This window comes from Salmo salar, chromosome ssa06 (assembly GCF_905237065.1).
Source record: "Salmo salar chromosome ssa06, Ssal_v3.1, whole genome shotgun sequence".
Lineage (NCBI taxonomy): Eukaryota > Metazoa > Chordata > Actinopteri > Salmoniformes > Salmonidae > Salmo > Salmo salar.
The window spans coordinates 81,619,657-81,645,227 of NC_059447.1; the positions used below are offsets into that span (position 1 = coordinate 81,619,657).

Below are 25,571 nucleotides of genomic sequence, written 5' to 3' on the forward strand. Positions count from 1 at the left end.
TGTGTACTGCTGCTTTTATCTGCTTTCTGCCAAAACCGAAGTCTGGGTAGGAGCTGCTTGGCTGGAGGGGTGAGGTCCTGTCCAGGCATTGACTTATTACCTAGAGGTCACTTGGACAAATTTATGGGTGATTTCCAGGGTCCCCTTCACATGAGGTCCTGACAAGAATGTGCAATCAATAAGATAATAGCGAACGAAACGGCGGGAAGGGTCTGAATTTATTGAGGCACCGTAACTCCTGTCAAGTACAAGTGTGACATCAGGGCTCTCTTGACCTGGCTCGTTTCATTTAACCCTGGACAGTAACGTAAGTGCTTACCACTAAAAGACCGAAATATATTACATTCATACTGCTTAATAAACAAGAACAAAACAGATAAAAAAATTCTACAAATATGCAGAATCCACACAGTACATATTTTACATGTTCCTGAAGACCACATGTAGTACAGTACTGTTACAATCCAACACCATAAAACCACTGATGAAGTTCCCCTGCCTGGCATTTCAGCATCCCTCTCTAGCTGCTTGCCACACATGACAAACAGGCTGGTTGTCGCACCAGCTCATCCACATCCGTATATAACGCTGCTGATTATGTGGCTGTGGAGATGTGGGGAGGGGACCAGGCAGCTGATGAAATAATCCAAGTCTGTGGAGGCATCTGTGGGGATTGCTTGGTGTGCAGAGCGGCTGGCCCTGTGGAGGAGGAAGTGGGGGTGGAAGATGAGTACTGGATCAGCTGGCGGAGAGAGCGAAGGAGACAGGGAAGGAGGGAGGGAAAGTTTAATGCCCCAGCCAGCCAGTGATCCATCACTGCCAATGAGTCTCGGTAGAGGCAGAGCCAGCCCAGCGACCCACTCAGCCCGTCACCGGTCCCCTGTCCCTGCTCTGACGGATGGCCGCTGGGACATCGGCGTGTCAAGGGCCCTGGATCGCCACCGGGCTGGTGGTAAATCTTTCAACCCCCTCTCTATCAGAGACCACTAGGGACCTTAGAGGGAGAAGGGAGGATGCTTTCCCGTGTCTCTGAGATCTCTTCATACTGTTCTGGCCTGGGTCAGGTGTTAGAATGAACGTCACAAGCTCAAAATGTGACAGACTACTGGTTTGAAACCCAGGTCTCCTGCATGCTGTAATACTGTGTTAGCCCAAGGAGCTAAAGCCTAGGAATTCACTTTGGGAGCTAACGCAAGTTTTCAGGTCACAGGCAAGGTTACTCATCATCACTCGAGTGTGGATCCCAACCACCTCCATTGCACTAAGGCAAACTGTTTCACATAGGGAAACAACACAGCATACATAAACACGCTGTGTCAGCGCTAGTAATGTGCCACCACGGTGCTAAGATTCGCTGACGGCTCTTAACGGTTTCCTATCACAGATAGGATCTGTTTTGACAAGGTTTCACACAATTTAACTTAAAGTTGGACAAACAACAAAAGCACAAACCCAAAACACTTTTCATAAGACGAAGTGCTGTTTATTATCGTCTGTTTTGCTCCGGGAAAACTTTGCTGGGCCAGCACTGTCCTCCTCGTCTTGGCACTGGACATGTCACACGGTGTGACATGTTCCCCGGTCGTCATGCTGACACAGGAGTTTGGAGGTCAGTCGAGGCGGCCATTGCGTCACGCCATGACAATATCCGCTGTGACAACCCACGGTGCATTCTGCTGACACCTGGAAGTGCACACCGTCGTTACCCAGGATGCATAGGGGGAGGAGAAGGACTGTTGTCAAAAAGGAGATGGCTTAGAGGGGGTTACTTTGGGTAGTGGGAGTACTGTATGCTTGAGGTGCAGTGCATTATGGTTATCGTTCAGCGGTTGTGTGTCTCAGATTTTGTGGCATAGTCATTTAGTTTTGTGAATTGCACTGAGGTTGTGATTCATAATAAAGTGGTTTCCTGGTAATCTGCAGCAACAGAGGAGGAAAACCAATCCTCTTTCATCTGTCTTTACAGTGGATAGTAGACATCTAATTTAGCCCTTCTCCCCTTCCCTCACTCTTCCCTACCCCATCCATCTCCTCTCCCCTTCCCTCACTCTTCCCTACCCCATCCATCTCCTCTCCCCTTCCCTCACTCTTCCCTACCCCATCCATCCATCTCCTCTCCCCTTCCCTCACTCTTCCCTACCCCATCCATCCATCTCCTCTCCCCTTCCCTCACTCTTCCCCAGCCCATCCATCTCCTCTCGCCTTCCCACACTCTTCTCTACCCCAACCATCTCCTCTCGCCTTCCCCAGCCCATCCATCTCCACTCCCCTTCCCTCACTCTTCCCTACCCCATCCATCTCCTCTCCCCTACCCCATCCATCTCCTCTCCCCTTCCCTACCCCATCTAGCTCCTCTCCCCTTCCCTACCCCATCTAGCTCCTCTCCCCTTCCCTACCCCATCTAGCTCCTCTCCCCTTCCCTTCCCCATCTAGCTCCTCTCCCCTTCCCTACCCCATCTAGCTCCTCTCCCTTCCCTTCCCTACCCCATCTAGCTCCTCTCCCCTTCCCTACCCCATCTAGCTCCTCTCCCCTTCCCTACCCCATCTAGCTCCTCTCCCCTTCCCTACCCCATCTAGCTCCTCTCCCCTTCCCTACCCCATCTAGCTCCTCTCCCCTTCCCTACCCCATCGCCAACCACCTCTGTTTCTCTTTCCCCCTGGGATGAAGAAGCCATGGAGGGGACAGCATGGTGATTCTCCCAGTACCAGATGCTATGGAGGGGACAGCATGGTGAATCTCCCAGTACCAGAAAAAGCCATGGAGGGGACAGCATGAGGATTCTCCCAGTACCAGAAGACATGGAGGGGACAGCATGGTGAATCTCCCAGTACCAGAAGACATGGAGGGGACAGCATGGTGAATCTCCCAGTACCAGCTGCTATGGAGGGTGGATGTTGGAGCCAAGTGGAGGGGCACATGGCTGCAGGCAGCAGCACATACCAGCCACTACCATAAATAGAGTCACACTCACCCACTCTGAGCCGTGCAGACAGTGCAGTCAATAAAAGGGCTTCAATAACCCACTCAAATGAGTAATTGAGAGATGTTGTCAAGCGGAGTATCTCGGCTGTAAAACACACAAGAGTGCGCATGCACACACACACACACACACACACACACACACACACACACACACACACACACACACACACCTCTACGCGGAGTCACAACCACACACTTCCCAAAGGCATCATCACGTTTAGGCTTTTCCTCTTTTGTCATCCGCCACCATTTCCACATCACATGGTCGTTTATAGTCTGGAAATGACAACGGCAGACAAAATAAGGAAGACATTGAATAAAAACATTTCTACTCCACTACTCTTTCCCCTTTTAGAATGCTTTGTCCCCATTTCCTATTTTCTTTCTCCCGCTAGACCATTAGGCATATTTGGGGTTAATGTTATTCAAAGTAGAGTGCATTATTCCGGCTTCCTGGCCTATTTAATCTTGCCCGGGACGTGCCACATGTGTGGATTATAGGATTATTTGCAGCTGCTTATTCCTGCCATTGTTTTGCAGGTGAAGTAGGCCAGAGGTTTGGGACACACAGCTGCAGTAACACTAGCTGCAGTAACACTACTGTTTCAGGACAGAATGACACACTAGTTGTAGTAACACTAGCTGCAGTAACACTACTGTTTCAGGAAAATACCTGTAGTAACACTAGCTGCAGTAACACTAGCTCAGAAAATACACACATGCATCACTTGCAGTAACACTAGCTGCAGTAACACTAGCTGCAGTAACACACAAATCTAAAGGGATGGAATAAGAATATGTACATATAAATATATGGATGAGCAATGGCCGAGCAGCATAGGCAAGATGCAATAGATGGTATAAGATACTGTATATACATACATATGAGATGAGTAATGTAAGATATGTAAACATTATTAAAGCGGCATTGTTTAAAGTGACTAGTGCGTCTCAATTTAGGCAGCAGCCTCTCTGAGTTAGTGATTGCTGTTTAACAGTCTGATGGCCTTGAGACTGAAAAATAGCTTCTGTCTCTCGGTCCCAGCTTTGATGCACCTGTACTGACCTCGCCTTCTGAATGTTAGCGGGGTGAACAGGCGGGTGGTTGTTGTCCTTCATTTTCTTTTTGGCCTTCCTGTGACATCGGGCGCTGTAGGTTTCCTGGAGGGCAGGTAGTTTGCCCCCGGTGACGCGTTGTGCAGACCGCACCACCCTCTGGAGAGCCTTGCGGTTGAGGGCGTTGCAATTGACGTACCAGGCGGTGATACAGCCTGACAGGATGCTCAATTGTGCATCTGTAAAGGTTTGTCAGGGTTTTAGGTGACAAGCGAAATTTCTTCAACCTCCGCTGTTGTGCCTTCTTCACCACACTGTCTGTGTGGGTGGACCATTTCAGTTTGTCTGTGATGTGTACGCCAAGGAACTTAAAACTTTCCACATTCTCCACTACTGTCCCTTCGATGTGGATAGGGGGTGCTCTCTCTGCTGTTTCCTGAAGTCCACAATCATCTCCTTTGTTTTCTTGACGTTGAGTGAGAGGTTGTTTTCCTGACACCACACTCCGAGTGCCCTCACCTCCTCCCTATAGGCTGTCTCGTCATTGTTGGTAATCAAACCCACTACTGTTGTGTCGTCTGCAAACTTGATCACGCAGTCATGGATGAACAGGGAGTACAGGAGGGGGCTGAGTACGCACCCTTGTGAGGCCCCAGTGTTTAGGATCAGCAAAGTGGAGATGTTTCCTACCTTCACCACCTGGTGGCGGCCCATCAGAAAGTCCAGGACCCAATTGCACAGGGCAGGGTTGAGACCCAGGGCCTCCAGCTTAATGATGAGCTTGGAGGGTACTATGGTGTTGAATGCTGAGTTGTAGTCAATGAACAGCATTCTTACATATGTATTCCTCTTGTCCAGATGGGCTAGGGCAGCGTGCAGTGTGATGGTGATTGCATTATCTGTGGACTGCAGTAATGCTGCCGTTTGAGGACAGAGTGACACAGTAGCTGCAGTAACACTACTGTTTAAGGACAGAGGGACACAAGTTACAGCTCATAGTATGTCCCTGGTTAGCTACCTCAGAAAATAGAGAGCTTAGAACAGGGGTGTCAAACTCATTCCATGGAGGGCCTAGTGTCTGCTGGTCTTCCTTTCAATGATGACCTAGACAACCAGCTGAGGGGAGTTCCTTACTAATCAGGGACCTTAATTCATTAATCAAGTACAAGAGAGGAGCGAAAACCTGCAGACACTCATTCCTCTGTGGAATGAGTTTGACACATGGCCTAGAACAGTGGTTCGCAACCTTTTTATAGTCCCATAGCCCTTCAAACATTCAACCTCCAGCTGCGTACCCGCTCTAGCACCAGGGTCAGCACACTCTCAAATGTTGTTTTGTGCCATCATTGTAAGCCTGCCACACACTATACGATACATTTATTAAACATAAGAATGAGTGTGCGATTTTGTCACAACCCGGCTCGTGGAAAGTGACAAAGAGCTCTTAAATCATTTTCCACACACGGTCTGGGCCTGTATTTAGTTTTCATGCTAGTGAGGGCCGAGAATCCACTCTCACATAGGTACGTGGTTGCAAAGGGCATCAGTGTCTGAACAGCGAGATTTGCCAAGGAAAGAAACTCTGAGCGCAGCCCAATCCAATAATCTGGCAGTGGCTTCTGATTAAATTACATTTTCACAGAACCGCTTGTTGCAATTTCGAAATCGGTAAGTGGACGGAGGCAGGACATGAAAGGGATAACAGTTCTTCGTGTCCCCGTTTCGGGAAAGTACCTGCGTAATTGCGGACCCAGCTCACTCTGGTGCTTCGCTATATCACATTTGACATTGTCATTGCTTGAATTCATTTGTATGTGAAGCAGTAATTGTTCCAAAACATCTCCTGCCATGTAACCGATGTGTCGTGAAACAGTGTTGTTTGATGAAGTCTTTGTCTGTATAGTTTTTTGGGCCTTTTCCCCCAGCATTGTCCCAGCCATATCCACAGCAACAGGAAGAATTAAGTCCTCCACAATAGTATGGGTCTTGCCTGTCCTAGCCACTCACTAGCTCATTATATAAGACTCTTCTAGCACCTTCTTATTAATGGTATCTGTTGCTTTTATACATGTCTTACTATTTGTTATTTATTTAACCATTATTTAACTAAGCAAGTCAGTTAAGAGACGGGAGTCAGTTATTTTACAATGACGGTCTAGGAACAGTGGGCTAACTGCCTTGTTCAGGGGCAGAACAACAGATTTGTACCTTGTCAGCTTAGGGATTCGATCCACCAACCTTTCGGTTACTGGCCCAACGCTCTAACCACTAGGCTACCTGCCGCCCCTACTACTCGAAAGTCATCTTTATTCTCGCTCAAAAAACTCATGTAGCTTATTTTTCAAATTGTCATGTTTCATTTCTAAATGTCTGAGCAAGAGTGAAGGTTTCCCGTGAGAGAGTAATGGTTAATGTGATTGGATGTTAATTATTTGACTAGGGTACCTGTATTTGACATTGTATTGTTATTTCGCTGAACACTAGATGGTTTAATTTTATTTTTACCAATGAAACAAGGCTACTCAGGTGAGAAAAAAACCTCACCCAAATGTATAGCCCCGTTGGAAAAATAGAAATGTACTTTATGAAATTGTGAAGACAAAAAAAGCAAGAAAATAAATTAAGAAAAAAAACGAACAAAAAAACAAACATGTGAATCACATTTTTATTTGGCGTACCCTGACCTCACCGTCTCTCCCCTGACCTCACCGTCTCTCCCCTGACCTCACCGTCTCTCCCCTGACCTCACCGTCTCTCCCCTTACCTCTCCCGTCTGTCTCCCCACCTCTCCCGTCTGTCTCCCCACCTCTCCCGTCTGTCTCCCCACCTCTCCCCTGTCTGTCTCCCCACCTCTCTCTCTCTCCTTACTTCTCCCATCTCTCTCTCCCTCTCCTTACCTCTCCCGTCTCTCTCTCCCTCCCCTTACCCCTCCCGTCTCCCTCCCCTTACCCCTCCCGTCTCCCTCCCCTTACCTCTCCCGTCTCCCTCCCCTTACCTCTCCCGTCTCCCTCCCCTTACCTCTCCCGTCTCCCTCCCCTTACCCCTCCCGTCTCACTCCCCTTACCTCTCGTCTCCCTCCCCTTACCTCTCCCGTCTCACTCCCCTTACCTCTCGTCTCCCTCCCCTTACCTCTCGTCTCCCTCCCCTTACCTCTCGTCTCCCTCCCCTTACCTCTCGTCTCTCTCCCGTCACCTCTCCCATCTCTCTCTCTCCTTACCTCTCCCCTGTCTGTCTTTCATCTCTCCCCTTAGCTCTGCCCTGACCTCACCTTCTCTCGCCTGTCTCTTCCATTACCCATCTCCAGTCTCTCTCCTATTACCGCTCCCTTTCTCTCCCCCAGCCTCCTTACCTCTCTCCTCTCCCCCGTCTCCCTCCTTACCTCTCTCCTCTCCCCCCGTCTCCCTCCTTACCTCTCCTCCTCTCCCCCGTCTCCCTCCTTACCTCTCCCCTCTCCCCCGTCTCCCTCCTTACCTCTCTCCTCTCCCCCGTCTCCCTCCTTACCTCTCTCCTCTCCCCCGTCTCCCTCCTTACCTCTCCCCTCTCCCCCGTCTCCCTCCTTACCTCTCCCCCGTCTCCCTCCCCACCTCTCCCGTCTCTCCCCATACCTCTCCCTACCTTTCCCCCCTACCGACTGTCTCCCTACCTCTCCCCTTAGCTCTGCCCTGACCTCACCTTCTCTCCCGTCTCTCTCCTAACCTTCCCTTACCGCTCTCCTGTCTCTCCCTTTACAGCTCCCCTGACCTCTCTCCCCCGTCTCTCCCCTGACCTCTCCCGTCTCGTTCCTTACCCCTCCCGTCTCGCTTCTTACCCCTCCCCATACCTCGCTCCTTACCTCTCCCCATACCTCGCTCCTTACCTCTCCCCATACCCCGCTCCTTACCTCTCTCCATACCTCGCTCCTTACCTCTCCCGTCTCTCTTCTTACTTCTCCCGTCTCTCTTCTTACCCCTCCCCATACCTCTCCCCTGTATCTCTCCTTAACTCTCCACTGTCTCCCGTCTCTTCCCTCACCTATCTCTCTTCTGTCTTTCTCATTACCTCTCCCTACCTCCCCTGGCTCTCTTCCTACCTCTCCCCCTGGCTCTCTCCCTACCTCCCCTCTGGCTCTCTCCCTACCTCCCCCCTGGCTCTCTCCCTACCTCTTTTGTTTGTGTTCTTTCCCCAGAGTTGGCCCTGGATGGACAGCTGCTGGCCGAAAATCACAGAGCTAAGCACTGCTTCTCATCTTGTTCTCTGCTTGAGAAAAGTGTGTGTTTTTGTCTGTTTGTGCGTGTTTGTGTGCTCTCAGTATCTCCATGTGGCAGAGCTATGTCAGGGAGCAACAGCGGCTCTGTGATGTTGTGAAGGAAAAGACTGGGTTCTACCCTACACCCTTGTATCAAAAAGGCTCTGCTTCAATATGCAAACTAGCACACCACCATTATGCACACTGAATGGGCATGCCTTTTAATGCTACTATGGACCGCTGTCTTACATAAGCATGGTGACTAAATGAGGTCTAAGTGTTCATTGTGCTGTGTTGCCGTGGGTGTGCTGTAAAAACATGTGTACACTACATACAGAACACCCCACCCTTGAACCTTAAGCGTTTAATGCCATTCATCTGGACCATGTCCATCCTCTATCCCCAGTCTCTGTTGTGCAGGGTCAGTGTGTGCCTCCCCCACAATCTGGTGTTAACACAATACCTTTGTGCGACGGCAGAAAAACTGCACATCCCAAGTTTGTATCGTCTTACCGCCAAGGCGCAGTATTGCACAGGGGCCATGGTACAAACGCGCTTCAGTGAAATGTAAGCTATAGCCTATGTACTCGTTCTTCCAGCGGAAACGTTTCTGATTCCACAGACATTACTGGTGGTGTGTTGAAGGGAAAGAAAATGTCCCCACCTGTCCGACGTCTACTTTGGTACTTTAGGCTGATACCGGACTTCCTATACAGCTTCCTCATTCTGAACACAATAATGGGCAATAATGTTGGACATGGACCAAGACAGTCAAAGACCCTCTCAGTGATATAGTTCTCTATAGGATCTAAATAGGCCACTCTGATACTAGCTATACACGTGTCAAGAACTGCAATGCTGCTGGGTTTTTCACACTCAACAGTTTCCTGTGTGTATCAAGAATGGTCCACCACCCAAAGGACATCCAGCAAACTTCACAAAACTTTGGGAAGCATTTGAGTCAACATGGTCCAGCATCTCTGTGGAAAGCTTTCAACACCTTGTAGAGTTCATGACCCAACGAATTGAGGCTGTTCTAATGGGAAAAAAGGGTGCACCTCAATATTAGGAAGGTGTTATTAATGTTTGGTACACTCAGTGTATATGGTGTACCGGACTACTGAATACATTCATTCTGTATACCAAGAAAATGAGCTATTTACAGTGGAACGCATAAAATAACCCATTCACTATACATTCCTAAAATACATTCTCTAAAGAAAGAAACGATTATACGTGCACACACTTAAACATACAGTACATGACAAGCTCTCTCACCCGCACACCAAAATACTCGGAGGACATGTAAGGACAAAGCCATTGTGCACTGAACAGAAAGGTTAAGTCTGGAGTGTTTTTGGTTCTTAGTCCACGTATTCGTCGGATGGAACAGGTCTGACAGAGGTATTTCACCTCACAGCAGCTGTCTCCAGCCAGATTTATCCTCTGTTAGCTGAACCCCTCACAGCATCTGTCTCCAGCCGGATTTATCCTCTGTTAGCTGAACCCCTCACAGCATCTGTCTCCAGCCGGATTTATCCTCTGTTAGCTGAACCCCTCACAGCATCTGTCTCCAGCCGGATTTATCCTCTGTTAGCTGAACCCCTCACAGCATCTGTCTCCAGCCGGATTTATCCTCTGTTAGCTGAACCCCTCACAGCATCTGTCTCCAGCCGGTTATCCTCTGTTAGCTGAACCCCTCACAGCATCTGTCTCCAGCCGGATTTATCCTCTGTTAGCTGAACCCCTCACAGCATCTGTCTCCAGCCGGATTTATCCTCTGTTAGCTGAACCCCTCACAGCATCTGTCTCCAGCCGGATTTATCCTCTGTTAGCTGAACCCCTCACAGCATCTGTCTCCAGCCGGATTTATCCTCTGTTAGCTGAACACCTCACAGCTGGTCCCTCCCTGGATTCTGTGTTAAATCCTCTACAACAAAGCTTTCTTAGTGTCAAACAAGCTTTCTCTACCCTTAAACTTATTCTGAATACCTCAGAAACAAAGGTCATGTGGTTCTTTAAGAAGAATGCTCCTCTCCCCCACAGGTGTGATTACTACCTCTGAGGGTTTAGAGCTTGAGGTAGTCACCTCATACAAGTACTTGGGAGTATGGCTAGACGGTACGCTGTCCTTCTATCAGCACATATCAAAGCTGCAGGCTAAAGTTAAATCAAGACTTTGCTCTATCGTAATCACTCCTCTTTCACCTCAGCTGTGTGCCCCCGCACATTGACTCTGTACCGGTACGCCCTGTATATAGTCTCACTATTGTCATTTTACTGCTGCTCTTTAACTACTTGTTACTTTTATCTCTTATTTGTATTTTTTAAACTGCATTGTTGGTTAGAGGCTTGTAAGTAAGCATTTCACTGTATTAGGCGCTTGCCTCACTCCCCCCTGAGATATCTACTGCAGCCCTCATCCTCCACATACAACACCCGTTCTGCCATTGAAATTCTGTTAAATGTCCCCAAAGCACACACATCCCTGGGTCGCTCCTCTTTCCAGTTCGCTCTAGCTAGCGACTGGAATGAGCTGCAACAAACACTCAAACTGGACAGTTTCATCTCAATCTCTTCATTCAAAGACTCAATCATGGACACTCTTACTGACAGTTGTGGCTGCTTCGCGTGATGTATTGTTGTCTCTACCTTCTTGACCGTTGTGCTGTTGTCTGTGCCCAATAATGTTTGTACCATGTTTTGTGCTTCTACCATGTTGTGTTTCTACCATGCTGTTGTCATGTGTTGCTACCATGCTGTGTTGTCATGGGTTGCTGCCTTGCTATGTTGTCGTCTTAGGTCTCTCTTTATGTAGTGTTGTGTCTCTTGTCGTGACGTGTGTTTTGTCCTATATTTATAATATATATATTTTTTTATAATCCCAGACCCCGTCGCCGCAACCGGCCTTTTGCCATTTGGTAGGGAGTCATTGTAAATAAGAATTTGTTCTTAACCTTTATTTAACTAGGCAAGTCAGTTAAATAAATAAAAGTAATCCAATCACAGGGCACGTAACCAGGAAATTACTCAAATAACCAATAACGCTGAACAATAGGAAAGGCCGATGGATCGCAGAGAGAGACAGAGCTTGGTCCCACTGTGACGGATACAGTACTGCATTTTATGTTTATACATGCACAGTGCATGTATAAAAATCTAAGAACCTGTATTGGCATGTTAAAAGTACACAGTACTGCCCAATGTGTGGATTAATCATGAATCAGCCAATCAGATTACAGTTTAAAGCCCACACAACAGCTACAGTCCAGACAGGCCAGTCAGAGCAGGGAGGGTTGAGTGTGGTGAATTCTGATGGTGTCCGCATGGACCATGAAGCCCCCTTTACACTGCCCATGGTTGGGAGGGGGGGGTGGTCACACACACAGGGGTGTTTGCCCTGTCACCGTGTAGTGGGGGCAGGGCAGAGAGGCCATGTAGTGGTGATGGATACGAGGCAAAGGGGTTTGTCATTTCAGGGCGTGATATGCGACATCAATGAGCGTGCGGTGAGCCTTGATGCTGGCACTTTCAAGCTCTCCACCCCCATCCTTTCCCTCTGTATCTTTAATCATATTGCTCCCCCCCCTCTCAAATAAAAGCGCAGCTCTGCTTGGAGCCAGTGCAGAGGCTCAGGGGCTTTTTTTGGTGCAGCAATGAAGCGGGGAAAAGACGAGCATGAAAACACCAGCTTAATTCTGTGATGTTACCAAACATCTGCTCAAAGCGGAGCGCCAAGCCTTACTCATGCCTGCCCAGCTCCAGTGTTGGGGGAGATGAGAGAGTTGGATCGTGTTCATTGTGGCACACTGTAGAATTTATTTTTCCATGGAAAGCGAAAACTAGCGTTTCCTATTGGACCCGTTTAGGTAGTCCCTACCGGTTTCAGTCAGTTTTTTCCCCCATTTGGTGCCTAATGAATATGACCCCGCTTGGGAGACGGAGCAAGAGCCAGGCTGTTTTTGGTTTGTAGTTTCTGTCATTCCCTTCCCTTCCAGTGCATGGACACATGCAACCACAAACAAGCACACAGACAAGGTCGTGCACAAGCGCGCACTTCACAAATCAAGGTCTGGTAGATTAAGGATGTTCTCTTTAAAGCGGCTTAAAACTGGATGTTATTCACCTGAACTGTCCTGGTGCCTAACAGCTGGATATGGAGGACAAAGGCTGGGATGTTTTCACCTAGAGAGAGGAAGGACAGATTTACTAGAACAAACTGTGAGAGAGCGAGAAACAGAGAGCGAGAAACAGAAAGAGAGAGAGACATAGTGGAGAAAGATTGAGGGACAAAGGTCGAGAGAGGTATTAGGAGACCAGGAAGAAGAGATAAGTAACCCAGTTACCTGTCTGGGGGTGCAGGCTGCCAGAGCTCAGAGGGAGGGCTGGGGGAGGTGGCTGAAGGTGACCAGAGGTGTGTGACATCTGTCTGCCTGGCTGGGTTGGTGGCTGGCTGGCTGGGTTGGTGGGAAATGGAGAAGGCCCTATGGCCCCACTATGAGAGGCCAGTAGCAGCCAGGGCTACTTCTGCCATAAGAGAAAACCCAACACACACACACACACACTACTGCATTCTCTAACAGCCACACCGCCGATACAGGAGATGGGCCAGCTGTAAGGTTTTATCTTACTGTACTCTGACTCACTACGAGTCCTCTGTGATGGTATTGTGAGATGTCACACCACCACCTGGTATGATAAATGTGATGATCATAGGTTCCGAGCATAACGTTCACAACTGTGTTCAACTGTATAGATTGGAGGCCAGTCCCTTGTTCTAGTGACCCCACAGGGAGTTCTGTAAGACTGACTTACATTCTCGGGCTGGCTCTAGCTAACCTTAGCAAGCATGCTTTAAATTATGTTTTAAATCATTTGCAGAAAATCTGAATAATAGATTAGAATCTCAAAATTGGGATTTGAATTATTTGTCATATGTGCCGAATACAACAGGTGTAGACTTCACCGTAAAATGCACATTTATGAGCTCTTCCCAACGATAAAGAAATAAAACTAAATAAACATAGTAACACAAGGAGTACAATATAGAATAATGAGAAAACCTACAGAGAAAACCAGTACCAGATCAATGTGCAGGGGTAATGGCTATATACAGGGAGTACCAGATCAATGTGCAGGAGTAATGGCTATATACAGGGAGTACCAGTACCAGATCAATATACAGGGAGGACCAGTACCAGATCAATGTGCAGGGGTAATGGCTATATACAGGGAGTACCAGATCAATGTGCAGGGGTAATGGCTATATACAGGGAGTACCAGTACAATATACAGGGAGGACCAGTACCAGATCAATGTGCAGGGGTAATGGCTATATACAGGGAGTACCCGATCAATGTGCAGGAGTAATAGCTATATACAGGGAGTACCAGATCAATGTGCAGGGGTAATAGCTATATACAGAGAGTACCAGATGAATGTGCAGGGGTAATAGCTATATACAGAGAGTACCAGTACCAGATCAATGTGCAGGGGTAATAGCTATTTACAGAGAGTACCAGATGAATGTGCAGGGGTAATAGCTATATACAGAGAGTACCAGTACCAGATCAATGTGCAGGGGTAATAGCTATATACAGAGAGTACCAGCACCAGATCAATGTGCAGGGGTAATAGCTATTTACAGAGAGTACCAGATGAATGTGCAGGGGTAATAGCTATATACAGAGAGTACCAGTACCAGATCAATGTGCAGGGGTAATAGCTATATACAGAGAGTACCAGAACCAGATCAATGTGCAGGTGTAATGGTTAAATACAGAGAGTACCAGATCAATGTGCAGGGTTAAAAACTATATACAGGGAGTACCAGATCAATGTGCAGGGGTATGAGGTATTTGGAGGTAGACATGTACATAAAGGGTAAAGTGATTTGGGGACAGCCCTTGCTTATTCTCAATAGAGTTTCAAATGAATGCGTTGTCAAGGTCAATTCTGTAACAACAAAGTGTGAGCACCAATCAAATCCCTTTCTCACAAGCCCTATGATTGTCACACAACGTAAACCTTCAGAGCACGGGTCACCTGTTTAATCAAGACATCAACAACCAGCTAATCCCTAACATGGACATGAACCCCCATGTCATCACTATATCACCTGTCCTCAATGTGATCCGCCATCTATGACCTCTATGTGAAGAGGCATGTTTGTGACAGTGCATATATTCTGTCCTGGGTGTGTCTGACGGTCTTCGATACCAATGTAAAAGATGTAGACAGGGGAACTGTACTGCCGAGACGGGTTAGAGAACCCTAGACACAGATAGATAAAACACACACACACGCACGTAAAATCTCTAACAAATTCCTATTTTTTTGTTCCTCTCTTCACACAAAGTTAATCTGGAGCATGTAAGAGGGGCCTCATAACTGTCTGGAAGAGCTCCCTCTGCCCCTCTAACCGCTCTTTCTAGGTTAAGTTTCTCTGTTCTGATGTCACAGAGGATAAGATAAGAAATGTTTGGAGTAAATCAGAGAAGAAAAAAAAAAATAGTCGAACAATTAAACTATTGGAGTTTGTGACACAGAGATTGAATGTGTATTTTAGCATTCTGCCTACACAGCATTCTGTCTAGCCATTTTCACCTGTATACCATCATTGGAAAAGACTGATTGGAGCCCTATGTTTTGGATTGAGGGCATTGATGTGTGTGAGATTTGTCCTATTTCAACCAGAACATCAGAGAGAGCGCTATAGTCCTTTAGTCTGTAGCCAGATGGCCTTCATAGAAAGCAGGTGGATAATTCTCAGGTGCTGGGAATAAGTCTCAAATAAGGAAAATGTCTGTCTATACATTTCTGCTGATTCAAAAGCATTGCTCTACAATTCAAATTGTTAGTGAAGGAGCATTCGGGTTCCCGAGTGGAGCAGCGGTCTAATGCACTGCGTCTCAGTGCTAGAGGCGTCACTACAGACATCCTGGTTCGAATCAAGGCTGTATCACAACCACCATGATTGGGAGTACCATAGGGCGGTGCTCAATTGGCCCAGATTCGTCCAGGTTTGAAATAAAAATAAATAATTGGGCTTCAAGAGACAATTCTGTTTACATTCTACTATTTGGAGGGGGGCCAGTCTCGCCCTATTAACATCCCCTAAGTACAGTCACCACTGCACAGCTGCGCCCCACAGTGGTACACTGGAGAACTACAGCCACTTACTCTGACAAACAAGAAAATCATGATTCATTTAATACAGCACATTTACAATTCAGTCATTTAGTAGGCATTCTTATCAGGAACCACTTACAGGAGCAATTAGAGTTAAGTGCCTTGCTCATGGGCACATAATTTTCACCTCGTTGTATTAGTGTAACAGTCATAATAGTGATGACAATATCACCAAAAGCTTAAATGCTCTCCCTGGTTGTTCATTAGGCACCAAAATAAATAAAATGGAGTTAAACCGGGAAGAAACACTTATTTTTGTTTTCTGTTGAAAAAGACTTTGCCACATTGTGTCCAAATGAATACATCCCCTGTGTCCCTGGCCACTAGTCATGACTCATGACACAGCGGTCTGAGTCAGAGTTAAGCCCGACTTAAACCAAGGGTCCTTGAGATGTTAACATCCAAGGAGGAGGCATGGTCAATATGAGATCCATGCAAAGTCACTGCGTCTCCATGTCACGACCGGCCCTTCTTGCTGATACGTCTACTTCAGGCATCAGGAAATCTCTTCGTCGATACGACAAAATACTGACACTTCCTGGTGTGACCATGAAGGTTAAATACATTGATTAGCCACAATGTGATACTGATGAGTAAATCATCAATTACATTATGGTACTAAAGGAGGAGCTATGTAGCTCATTTACATTTTGTAAATACAGGAAGTCAGGAGCCTTGGCTCCAGAACCACTCTTGGGTCTGAAGGTGATCTGTTTCGGTAGCGTGGCAGCTTGATGTACACCCCCTGGACAGGACGCTAGTCTATCGCAGGGACTTAAATATAGTACCACAAACAAACTCCTATCACACCACATACAATGACATGATCCACAATTTATATATCAGTCGTCTCTGACGGAGTGTCTGTTCTGCCCTGTGTAAGCACAGGCATTTATAAGAAAATAAACGTATCCTCATGCATTGTATCATAGGGAATTTGAGGGGTCGCCCCGACTGGGACTCAAACCAGGTCCAGCGACAGTCAACTCAACAACTGATACACCAAGAGTTCTGAACCTCTTGACAAGGTCTCTTGGTGTTGGCTTAAGGTCGCTACAGTATAGCTGCATCAATACTGTATTCTCCAGGGACCAGAGCTGTTTTCATCTGATCCACAGATGCTGACCAAGCTGCCTGGGTATACAATATAGCAAAAATATAGACAGGTGCACGAATTCAATATTTTCCAATTGATTACAGAATAGTTTCACATTTCAGTCATTTAGCAGACACTCTTATCCAGAGCAACTTACAGGAGCAATTAGGGTTAAGTGCCTTGCTCAAGTGCACGTCGACAGATTTTTCACCTAGTCTGCTCAGGGATTCAAACCAGCAACCTCTCAAATACTGGCCCAATGCTCTTAACCGCCAGGCTACCTGCTTGTTAATGGTTTGGACAGTGTTTTGACACAGAGTTATGACGGGATTGTGCAAATGTAACGCTCAGGGTCCCAAAATATTGACCCCAGTTCTTCCAAGCAAACATTTCCTTTTATTCAAAAGTCAGTGGTGAACATTCACAACAAACCATCCTGACCACAAGAAATCTACATGATCTATAAGAACACACAGATATGTTGTATTATATGCAACATAACGACATGTTTAAAGAATACCCCATCATCACAAATTACCTTAAGTAATAATGTCACTTGTGATGGCAAGTGGATCGGATTTCACTGCTGTTTGAGCACCCTCTAGTGTTCAGAAAAAAGGCAAAGAAAATTCAGGTACTGTACGTCTCTCAATCCAGGCTACTCAATCCAACCCTTGTTGTATCTAACCTGATTCCACTTATCAGCCATGTAATTATTAGAATTGGGTGTGCTAGATTAGAGTCAGTGAAAACCTACAGGATGGTAGCTCTCCAGGAAGTGTTGGAGAGCCCTGCAGTAGGCCTAACAAAAGGAAAACACAGAACGTCAGACAGGTCCCACTTCATTTATTGGGTCAAAAAGTGTTAAGGTCATTGAAGTTCTCATTAAAAACAGTACAAATCTCATGTTAACATTGACACTAAACAGAGCTTCAAGAACTGTTCTAAAACTATGTTAAATAGTCAGCATTTCTAGGAATAATAACATCAGTTCATGGTTTCAACTCCATGATCAGAATAAAAAAAGGTAGTGTAGGCACTTTTCAACTAATCTAGATTCTAGCTGACCTATCATCATAACACCAACAGTAATATAGCAACAGAAAGCATGCAGTCAGGACAAGCGCCATCTTAGGATTTGTCTCCTTAGTTCAGTGCCACAATTAAGTCTCATTCAGATACGGGTAGTTGAAAGACAGATTAGGCTTCCCTCTCACTCCATGACAGGTTAAGCATGAGGTGGGACATGTTGTCCCAGCTGATAAAGCATATTGATTTATTTATTTGTGTTGTGTACAATAAAAACACTATTAGGCATCGAAAGAAATTCAACAACCACAGGCCTGCGCAAGAGCACTCAACTAAACGTTACAACAAGTCTTTCTGACCCTCATCACTAACCAACTCAGAAGTCTCTTCTCTACCCGTCTCTACAGTGGCCTTCTGAACCCTCATCACATGAACCTCGTCCCCAGGCTCAATTGCTACCACATAGAGAGCCGGCTGTGTGGACGAGATTATGATCACACGCAATCATTCACAGTCAACGTTCCATATCTTGCTTACAACCTCACCTAGAAGAGTCCTGGTCTACATACACAAACCCACCCTTATATCGGCTGTACTCAAGTCTCTGACACGGAACCAGCAGTTAAAGATTAAAAGGGCATGAGACATGTAATTATGATACATATGGTACAAGAGACAAAAACACAAGACACATACGTGACAAGACAGGGGATCAATGACTCACACATGATTAGACAAAGACAATAGACAAGGATCAGATAGATTATCAACTTGAATTTGGAATAGAGATTAGTGACTAATCAATGGTTTGAATAGTGATTAATGACTAATCAATGGATGATGCAAGCAGGGATAGGGTAGTGGAGGAATTTAGCAGTGAAAAATAGTGGAAGGAAATTAAAGCAAAACAAATTATAGTGCAATATAGGAATCCATACAATAGTAAAATTTAGAAAGTGCCAAGAAATCAAGACTATACTTACTACAGCATCACCATGCAAAGAAAATAAACATTTCACCAGGTGTTCCTCGTACCCCTGCACCGGCTAGGACAAAACTAAGGCAATAACCTGAAATAGCCATACTTACGTACGCATTCAACTCCATTCAAACATTAAATGACTACGTAATTGGTAACCCCCCCCATGTGTAAAATGGGTTCTCCAGTATCAATCTAAATCAAACATTCACCAGCTGCTCTCTATGCGTGTGCCTGTTCACGGTCATAAATGATCAACTATTTATGTAACGAGCAAAACCACCATTGAAATATACTTCCATAGCGGAGAAGACACGTGAATTCTGAAAAGATTTTTTACTGAGAATTCATATGCCAATATTTAAACATCTAAAAACATGTGAAACCCCCAAAATGTAAAATCCTCGTTATCAGAGCACAGGCTACTGAAGCAGGGAAGACAAGTACACTCAAGCAGTGGGAGCATTGTGACAACGTTGCCATCCAGTAAACCAGCTAGCTATGAAAAGACACCGTCATGTGATCCACAGGTCCCATTCTGGAGGTTAAAGGTCATTCTTAAACTCTGGAGGTCCATAACTGGGCCGTCCTCCCCACTGCCCATCTGTAAAGGTTTCCATGTCCTTTTGACATAGTCAGTGTCCTAAGAGCAAGTACCACAACCCTCCACTCCTCTCAGAACATAGGATTCTTCACAGAGGAATTGCAGCATCCACTGGGTTTCAACTAAACTATGCCTCAGTCCAACATTAGTATAGGAGTTATTATACATAAATCAACAGGTGAATTAGGGCCATGGACTCCAGGAGCAGACCCACAGGAAGAGATGCCTCTAGTTTGAATACTTCAGAGCCAGCTAGAGGAGAAAGAAAGTCATAATTTTCACATTCTAGCTCATTTCCCCTGAAATAAAAAGGTATTTTCTCTTTGATGGGCCACTTTAAGGCATTCTAGGGCCTAATAGTTTTAGATGACCAATGTCATCCAATTACATAAACATTTAATGAGTTAATTACCCGTATGTTCTCATCAATGACAGTGTTACGCTGGTATACTTATAATGACTCCTTTCCAAATGAAGAGTTTATTATGAGGATTGATTGACTCGCAATTACTGTAAAACCTAATGGTGTGGGGGGTGTTGGTAGCCCTCTGGTGCGCTCATTGGGTAGGTGTTCTAGACAAGGTCAACTACACAGCACAGTGTGGAATGATACACACTTCATAATACATGTTAAGTTGCTCATACGTCGCGAGCATGGCTGGACCAAACTCAGAGGCTGAAATCAAACTTTCGGCCAACTGCAGAGTCTGTGTGTGTGTGTGTGTGTTAGCGTGTGTGTTAGTGTGTGTTAGCGTGTGTGTGTGTGTTAGCGTGTGTGTTAGCGTGTGTGTGTGTGTGTTAGCGTGTGTGTGTGTGTGTTAGCGTGTGTGTTAGCATGTGTGTGTGTGTTAGCGTGTGTTTGTGTTAGCGTGTGTGTGTGTGTGTGTGTTAGCGTGTGTGTGTGTGTGTGTGTTAGCGTGTGTGTTAGCGTGTGTGTGTTAGCGTGTGTGTTAGCGTGTGTGTGTGTGAGCGTGTGTGTTAGCGTGTGTGTGTGTGTGTGTGTGTTAGCGTGTGTGTGTGTGTTAGCGTGTGTGTGTGTGTGTGTGTTAGCGTGTGTGTGTGTGTGTGTGTGTTAGCGTGTGTGTGTGTGTGTGTGTGTTAGCGTGTGTGTGTGTGTGTGTATGTGTGTGTGTTAGTGGTATTGACATTTAACAGTGCCACGTCTCACCTTGTGGGCAGTGTCTGCAAACTGCTGCGCTTTGTGCATCAAGTCTACTGTCTTGTCCTCGGCATGGCCCAGTCTCTCCCCACGCTCCTGCAGGGCCTGGCTTGCCCTCTTGACTACACTAGCCATACTGCCCCCTGGGGGGCGCTGCCCACTGGGACTTGCTCTGGGGCCTGCTGCACAACACACACACAGAGAGAGACAGAGAGACAGAGAGACAGAGAGACAAGCACTGGTTATGACCACACACACACCAAAGACAGGATACCCAACAGGCGTAACATTATGTTACAACATCCAAGAGCCAGGATCAACATGTCGATCTAGCCATCTTTGCTTTCTTTTATTCTAAACTACTGTTTGTCGAGAGAGGTAACAATCTGTAGGGGGGGGCTATATCATAACACCTGGACTGGTCAGCTTGGAAGAGACTGCCCTACATTTTCTGTTGGTCTGCATCTCTATGCCCTGCTACTGCCTGGCACCTCTCCCTGTGCTACACACACACACACACACACGTCAGTTGGTTCCATGAGGAGCCGCGTTTCTTCTCACTGTCTCCCTACCCCGCAGACTCAAGGCCAGCCTTTGTTTTTATTAGCAGGAGGTTTAGACACAAAGTGGCCACTCAGCTAGCCGCAACCTCATAGAAGAGCCATTCTCTACTGTAGCGGAGAGAGGTGTTACAGAGAACAATTGACAAAACCATCCATCGCCTGAGAGAGGATTAGGAATCCATGAGAATATAAAGGATACAGCCATAGGCCTACCACTAAGGTTATGTCCTTATATTATTGAAGGTTATTTTGTTTTGTACCCTTACCTCCAGCCTGAGGACTGCTTTGTTTTGAAACCATCCCCTTCTTCATGCGGTTGAAGAAGACCTTGCAACGGTAGATGACCAGATTCACAGTGCAGGCATCTGTTACAATGACACCCAATGAGACTGCTAAAAGCTGTATCATGATCAATAGGGCAAATAGACAGTACAGAATCAAACAGGAAATTGGAGTCCATGCCATATCATGAGGATAAACCACTCCCACGTTCTCAGAATAATGCAAACTGATAGCTGGTCCAGATTTGCTCCCTAACACTTCCCCTAGGTCAAAGCACGTCGATCTGCAAACATGGAACGGTTAGGACCAAGGGGAAGGGAGTGAATTGGGACTGACTGTTGACAGACTGCGCTTCTCCTTTCACACCCCTTTACCTCCTGTGAGTTTGGACTGACAGTTGACAAATTCAGTCTGGCGGGGCCTGGGACCCACTGTGCTCTTCCGTCTAGCCTGGGCCCCTGGACCTCCTCTTTGGCCCCCTTGGGACCCTGGGCTAACCTGGGCCCCTGGGCTAGCTCCCTGGTCCTTCTGCTGGTCTCCAGCTGGGCTACCCAGGCCTCCAGGGACCCGCTCCTTGCCCTCCCAGTAAGTCTGACAGGCGTGGTACATGATCTGGATGAAGATGCACTTCTCTGCCGCTGAGCTGGCCACCCATTGGTCAAAGGCATTGTCGAACACCAGGTCAAACTCTGGGCAGTCCTGTGGGAGATACAGAAGGGTATACAGATGAGGGATACAATAGAGCGGTCATAAGACAGTAGAGGAGAATAGTGGACCAAACCAATCGCCCAGAAACACATGGGTCAAAATCCTGGTGCTCCAATCCCAATTCAACCCTTTACCCATCAAGACCTGATTGGCTCTACTAGACTAATTAGCCCCCAAACCTCGCTGATTTTCACCCATTCTGCTTTGGGAATCTGAAAATGGCAGAGAGGGCTAAGGAGAGAGGAATGAAATGGATGGGTTTGGGATGCAGGGCTTCCAGTGAGTCTAGGCAGTACAGGCTTAGATCCACAGAGAGAAAAAAAGAAAATAAACAACACTAGACAGAATATCACATCTATACTATTGATGACGTCACCTTGTTGGGGTCGATGCCGTCGACCTGGCGGAGCTGCTCCACGCTCCACTGTGACCTCCTGGTGAAGGGGGCGGAGCCTCCAAACTGCTTCACCTTGGTGATGAGGAGCTGGGCTGGCCTCTTATTGGTCACTGAGGGGCCATGGATTAGAAATATGAAACCCAAGCACATGTCATATAACCCCAAAATATCAAAGTAAATCTGCACAGTACTACAATGAAGACAGGATATAAAGAAGAGATTTAGGAATCACTTTCCACTACTAAACACGTGTTTAATTTTTTTTACAAACATTGGACACACACACACGGGACCAGTCACCATCACAGATCAACAAACAGACCGCCAATGCCCCTTCTTCTTCAGTGGATTCTCTTGTTCAAACGATATGAGGGGTTGTAATGAGGGGAGACTGGCAGTGCCAGCTGAGGACACTAGTCACTCTTCCGTCACTGGTGTAATTGGGACGGGGTGAAGAGTCCCTCGAGGGACACTGGGGCAGTGAATGCCCATGGCTCTGGGTGACTTCATCACAGTAACAATAGCTACTATGGATGGAGAGTGAGTGACACTGAACATCTAAATAATATGCAAGTGATCCTTCCTGCTCAATTATAGGATCCATGTCCTCTGACAACAGACTCAGTGGTATTAGATAGCCAGCAGCACAATGTCCTGACTGCAACACAATGAATACCTCTGCTGCCTTCCAGTCAGATAATTCCACCATGAGATGGTTAAACAATGCAGCCTTTTAATCCTGAACAAGAGAGTTTACAGTATACAGAAGATCAACAAGTCACAATGGTCCCAGCTGAGAGAAATATGTTACAGGAGCCTACCTGACAGACAGATGTATGTCATAGAGAAATATGTTACAGGAGCCTACCTGACAGACAGATGTATGTCATAGAGAAATATGTTACAGGAGCCTACCTGACAGACAGATGTATGTCATAGAGAAATATGTTACAGGAGCCTACCTGACAGACAGATGTATGTCATAGAGAAATATGTTACAGGAGCCTACCTGACAGACAGATGTATGTCATATATTCTCCCTTGCCTCCAGTGGGCAGAAAGGGAACCTTTTTCCGTTTTCTCCTCTTAACCTCCACAGCCACTAGTATCCTCTCATCCCGGGGGGCAAACACTTCCCTGTTGATAACTGACTGGATATTCATAGTGATCTGGGAGCAGGATAGGCAATGGACAAAATAGACAGACAGATTGATGAGGGAAAATATTGAGGATTTTACTCGTGAGTCATATGCTTAGTGTATTGTCTTCCAAATGAATGCCATCTGATGTGAAAGGTTAGCTACAGATTGTTACACAAAATAATGTGATTAAACCAAAGATTTGTTTGTATTCAATTACTGGGAGTTACAGGGTGTTTAGTGTAGCGCAGAGATTTCTTCATGGAGCAAAACAAGAATTTATTTAAATAACAGAACATTTTCTAAATTCAAAAACGGACCACCTGCAACTGGCCACTTTACGAGACCCGTGTTTCCATAAATCAAGGACGAAAACAGTGTCGCCAAAGTGTTACACCAAACAGTACCGATCCTGTAACTCCAAGTAATGGATACCAAAACTCTTTGGTTAAATCACATTATCTGGTGCAACAATCTGTATTGTAACTAGTGAAAGATAAACTTCACACCTGTTAGAGTGGGAGACGCATTAAACTGATTCAAATGATCGTGTCATGGGTCCTCTTTATTCGTTTAAATTGAATTACATTTACCATCATCAAAATCCCAAAATGGTTTATCGATTATTCTTTAGTAACCCTCGACATACAATTAAGAGAGAAGAAAGTTGTATGGTATACAATACCTTTTTTGTTGTTTTACTCCACCAAGGTGCAGAAACAGCTAGGCTGATTACCGAACGACTCGACTGACTTGTTTAACTGTCAGGCTGCCCACTCTAATCAACCGCGACAAGGTTTACAATCCGAGTTCAATTTCTACTCTAGAGCATTGCGGAGAAGGCGACTCTGTCTGGAGACCATCCCATTTGAACAAATTACAAGTCACGTGGGAAAATTGATTTATTGGGTTGAATCTCATACAATAATTCATTTAAATCTTGGTTTACCATCATTCTTTATAGGCTTACTCTTTGCAGGTTGCTCTCTTAAAGTCATACTTTAAACAGGAAATCAGCAGTAAAAACAATAACAACGGCACCCCCACTCCTGGTTTGGTAAAAAGATGAGGGATTGTGCTGGATAAATGTATTCACTCTCCAGTCCATAGACAGCTATGTATGTAAGGAGCCATCAAAAGTATTGTTTTAACCATGTTTTGAAGCTATATGGTGTCTGTTTCCATTTTTTGTTTCCAAACATTGTAGAAAAACAAGCTTATATTTTGGGTTCTCGTGGATTGTGACAGTTGAACTAAGCTCATGAGACATTTATAAGTTATATTCTTCAAGAATCAGTGGGTACATATCATTCATTTATAAGTCAAAAAAAGGATGTAGTAATCGATGATTTCCCCTTTAAAAACTTGAATTTGCCATGACACTATTTCCAAAGCTCACTGATATGGCTCGTCTTTATTTATTCAAAAGTAGGCCTAATGTTGAATGAACTGAGACCACAGACAGACAGCTGTAGAGATATAGTTTAATGTAAAACAAAAGGTTTACCAAGGTTAAGCACCACGTCATTAATTTGAAGAGGGAACGGAAAAAAAATGGTTTCCACTAGTTACCACAGCCAAAAAGTCAAAATTGGCTATCGTAAAAATGTATGAAAACAAAAATGTGCTTAAGGTTAGGGTTAGGCATACGTTTAGCAGGGTGGTTAAGGTTCGGGTTGAAATCACATTTTAAGAAGATACATTTTAGAAATATGCGGGTTTTCTGACTTTGTGGCTGTGGTAACTAGTGGCGACCATTAAAACGAGTGAGCAATGGACAGCAATTGGACAGTGAGTGGAGAGGAGAGGAGACATGACAGAAAAATAGTGTCCTCTGGTGGAAGGCAACAGGGGCTACAGTTGAAGGGTGGACAACCCACAACACAATCACATTTCCTTAGCACAGGAGGTTGGTGGCACCTTAATTGGGGAGGAAGGGCTCGTGGTAATGGATGAAGGGGGTCGGAATTGTGGTAATGGCTGTAGCGGAATTGGTGGAATGGTATCAAATGTTTTCCATGTGTTTAAGCCATTCCATTTGCTCCGTTCCATCCGTTATGAGCCGTCCTCCCCTCAGCAGCCTCCACTGTTCCCTAGGGTACAGTACTTCATTTTGTCTTGAGTGACAACTCTATGCAAAATTAAGAGAAGACATCTATG

At 45.9% G+C, this 25,571-nt stretch overlaps 1 protein-coding gene across 6 annotated transcripts; it reads right to left on the reverse strand.

The window, feature by feature from the left end:
* Positions 1 to 490: 490 nt before the first annotated feature.
* On the reverse strand, positions 491 to 24,369 carry stxb6 (Syntaxin-binding protein 6). 6 transcript variants are annotated; one of them, XM_045719473.1, is made up of 7 exons: positions 24,097 to 24,369; positions 23,282 to 23,441; positions 22,252 to 22,382; positions 21,542 to 21,866; positions 21,152 to 21,250; positions 20,332 to 20,501; positions 491 to 699 (listed from the first exon to the last, which is right to left on the reverse strand). In XM_045719473.1, exons 2-7 carry the CDS (start codon positions 23,433 to 23,435, stop codon positions 508 to 510), a joined length of 1,071 nt encoding a protein of 356 aa, XP_045575429.1. In that variant the 5' UTR covers positions 23,436 to 23,441; positions 24,097 to 24,369; the 3' UTR covers positions 491 to 507.
* Positions 24,370 to 25,571: the final 1,202 nt, after the last annotated feature.

What these genes read in the sequence shown, in the direction of transcription:
- stxb6 (XM_045719472.1), bottom strand. Translation starts at nt 23,435, where the DNA reads ATGAATATCCAGTCAGTTATCAACAGGGAAGTGTTTGCCCCCCGGGAT. An exon ending in ACGGCATCGACCCCAACAAG is followed by an intron (nt 21,867 to 22,251) that starts GTGACGTCATCA and finishes TATCTCCCACAG; the next exon opens with GACTGCCCAGAGTTTGACCT. An exon ending in TTGCAGACACTGCCCACAAG is followed by an intron (nt 700 to 20,331) that starts GTGAGACGTGGC and finishes CCTCCTCCACAG; the next exon opens with GGCCAGCCGCTCTGCACACC.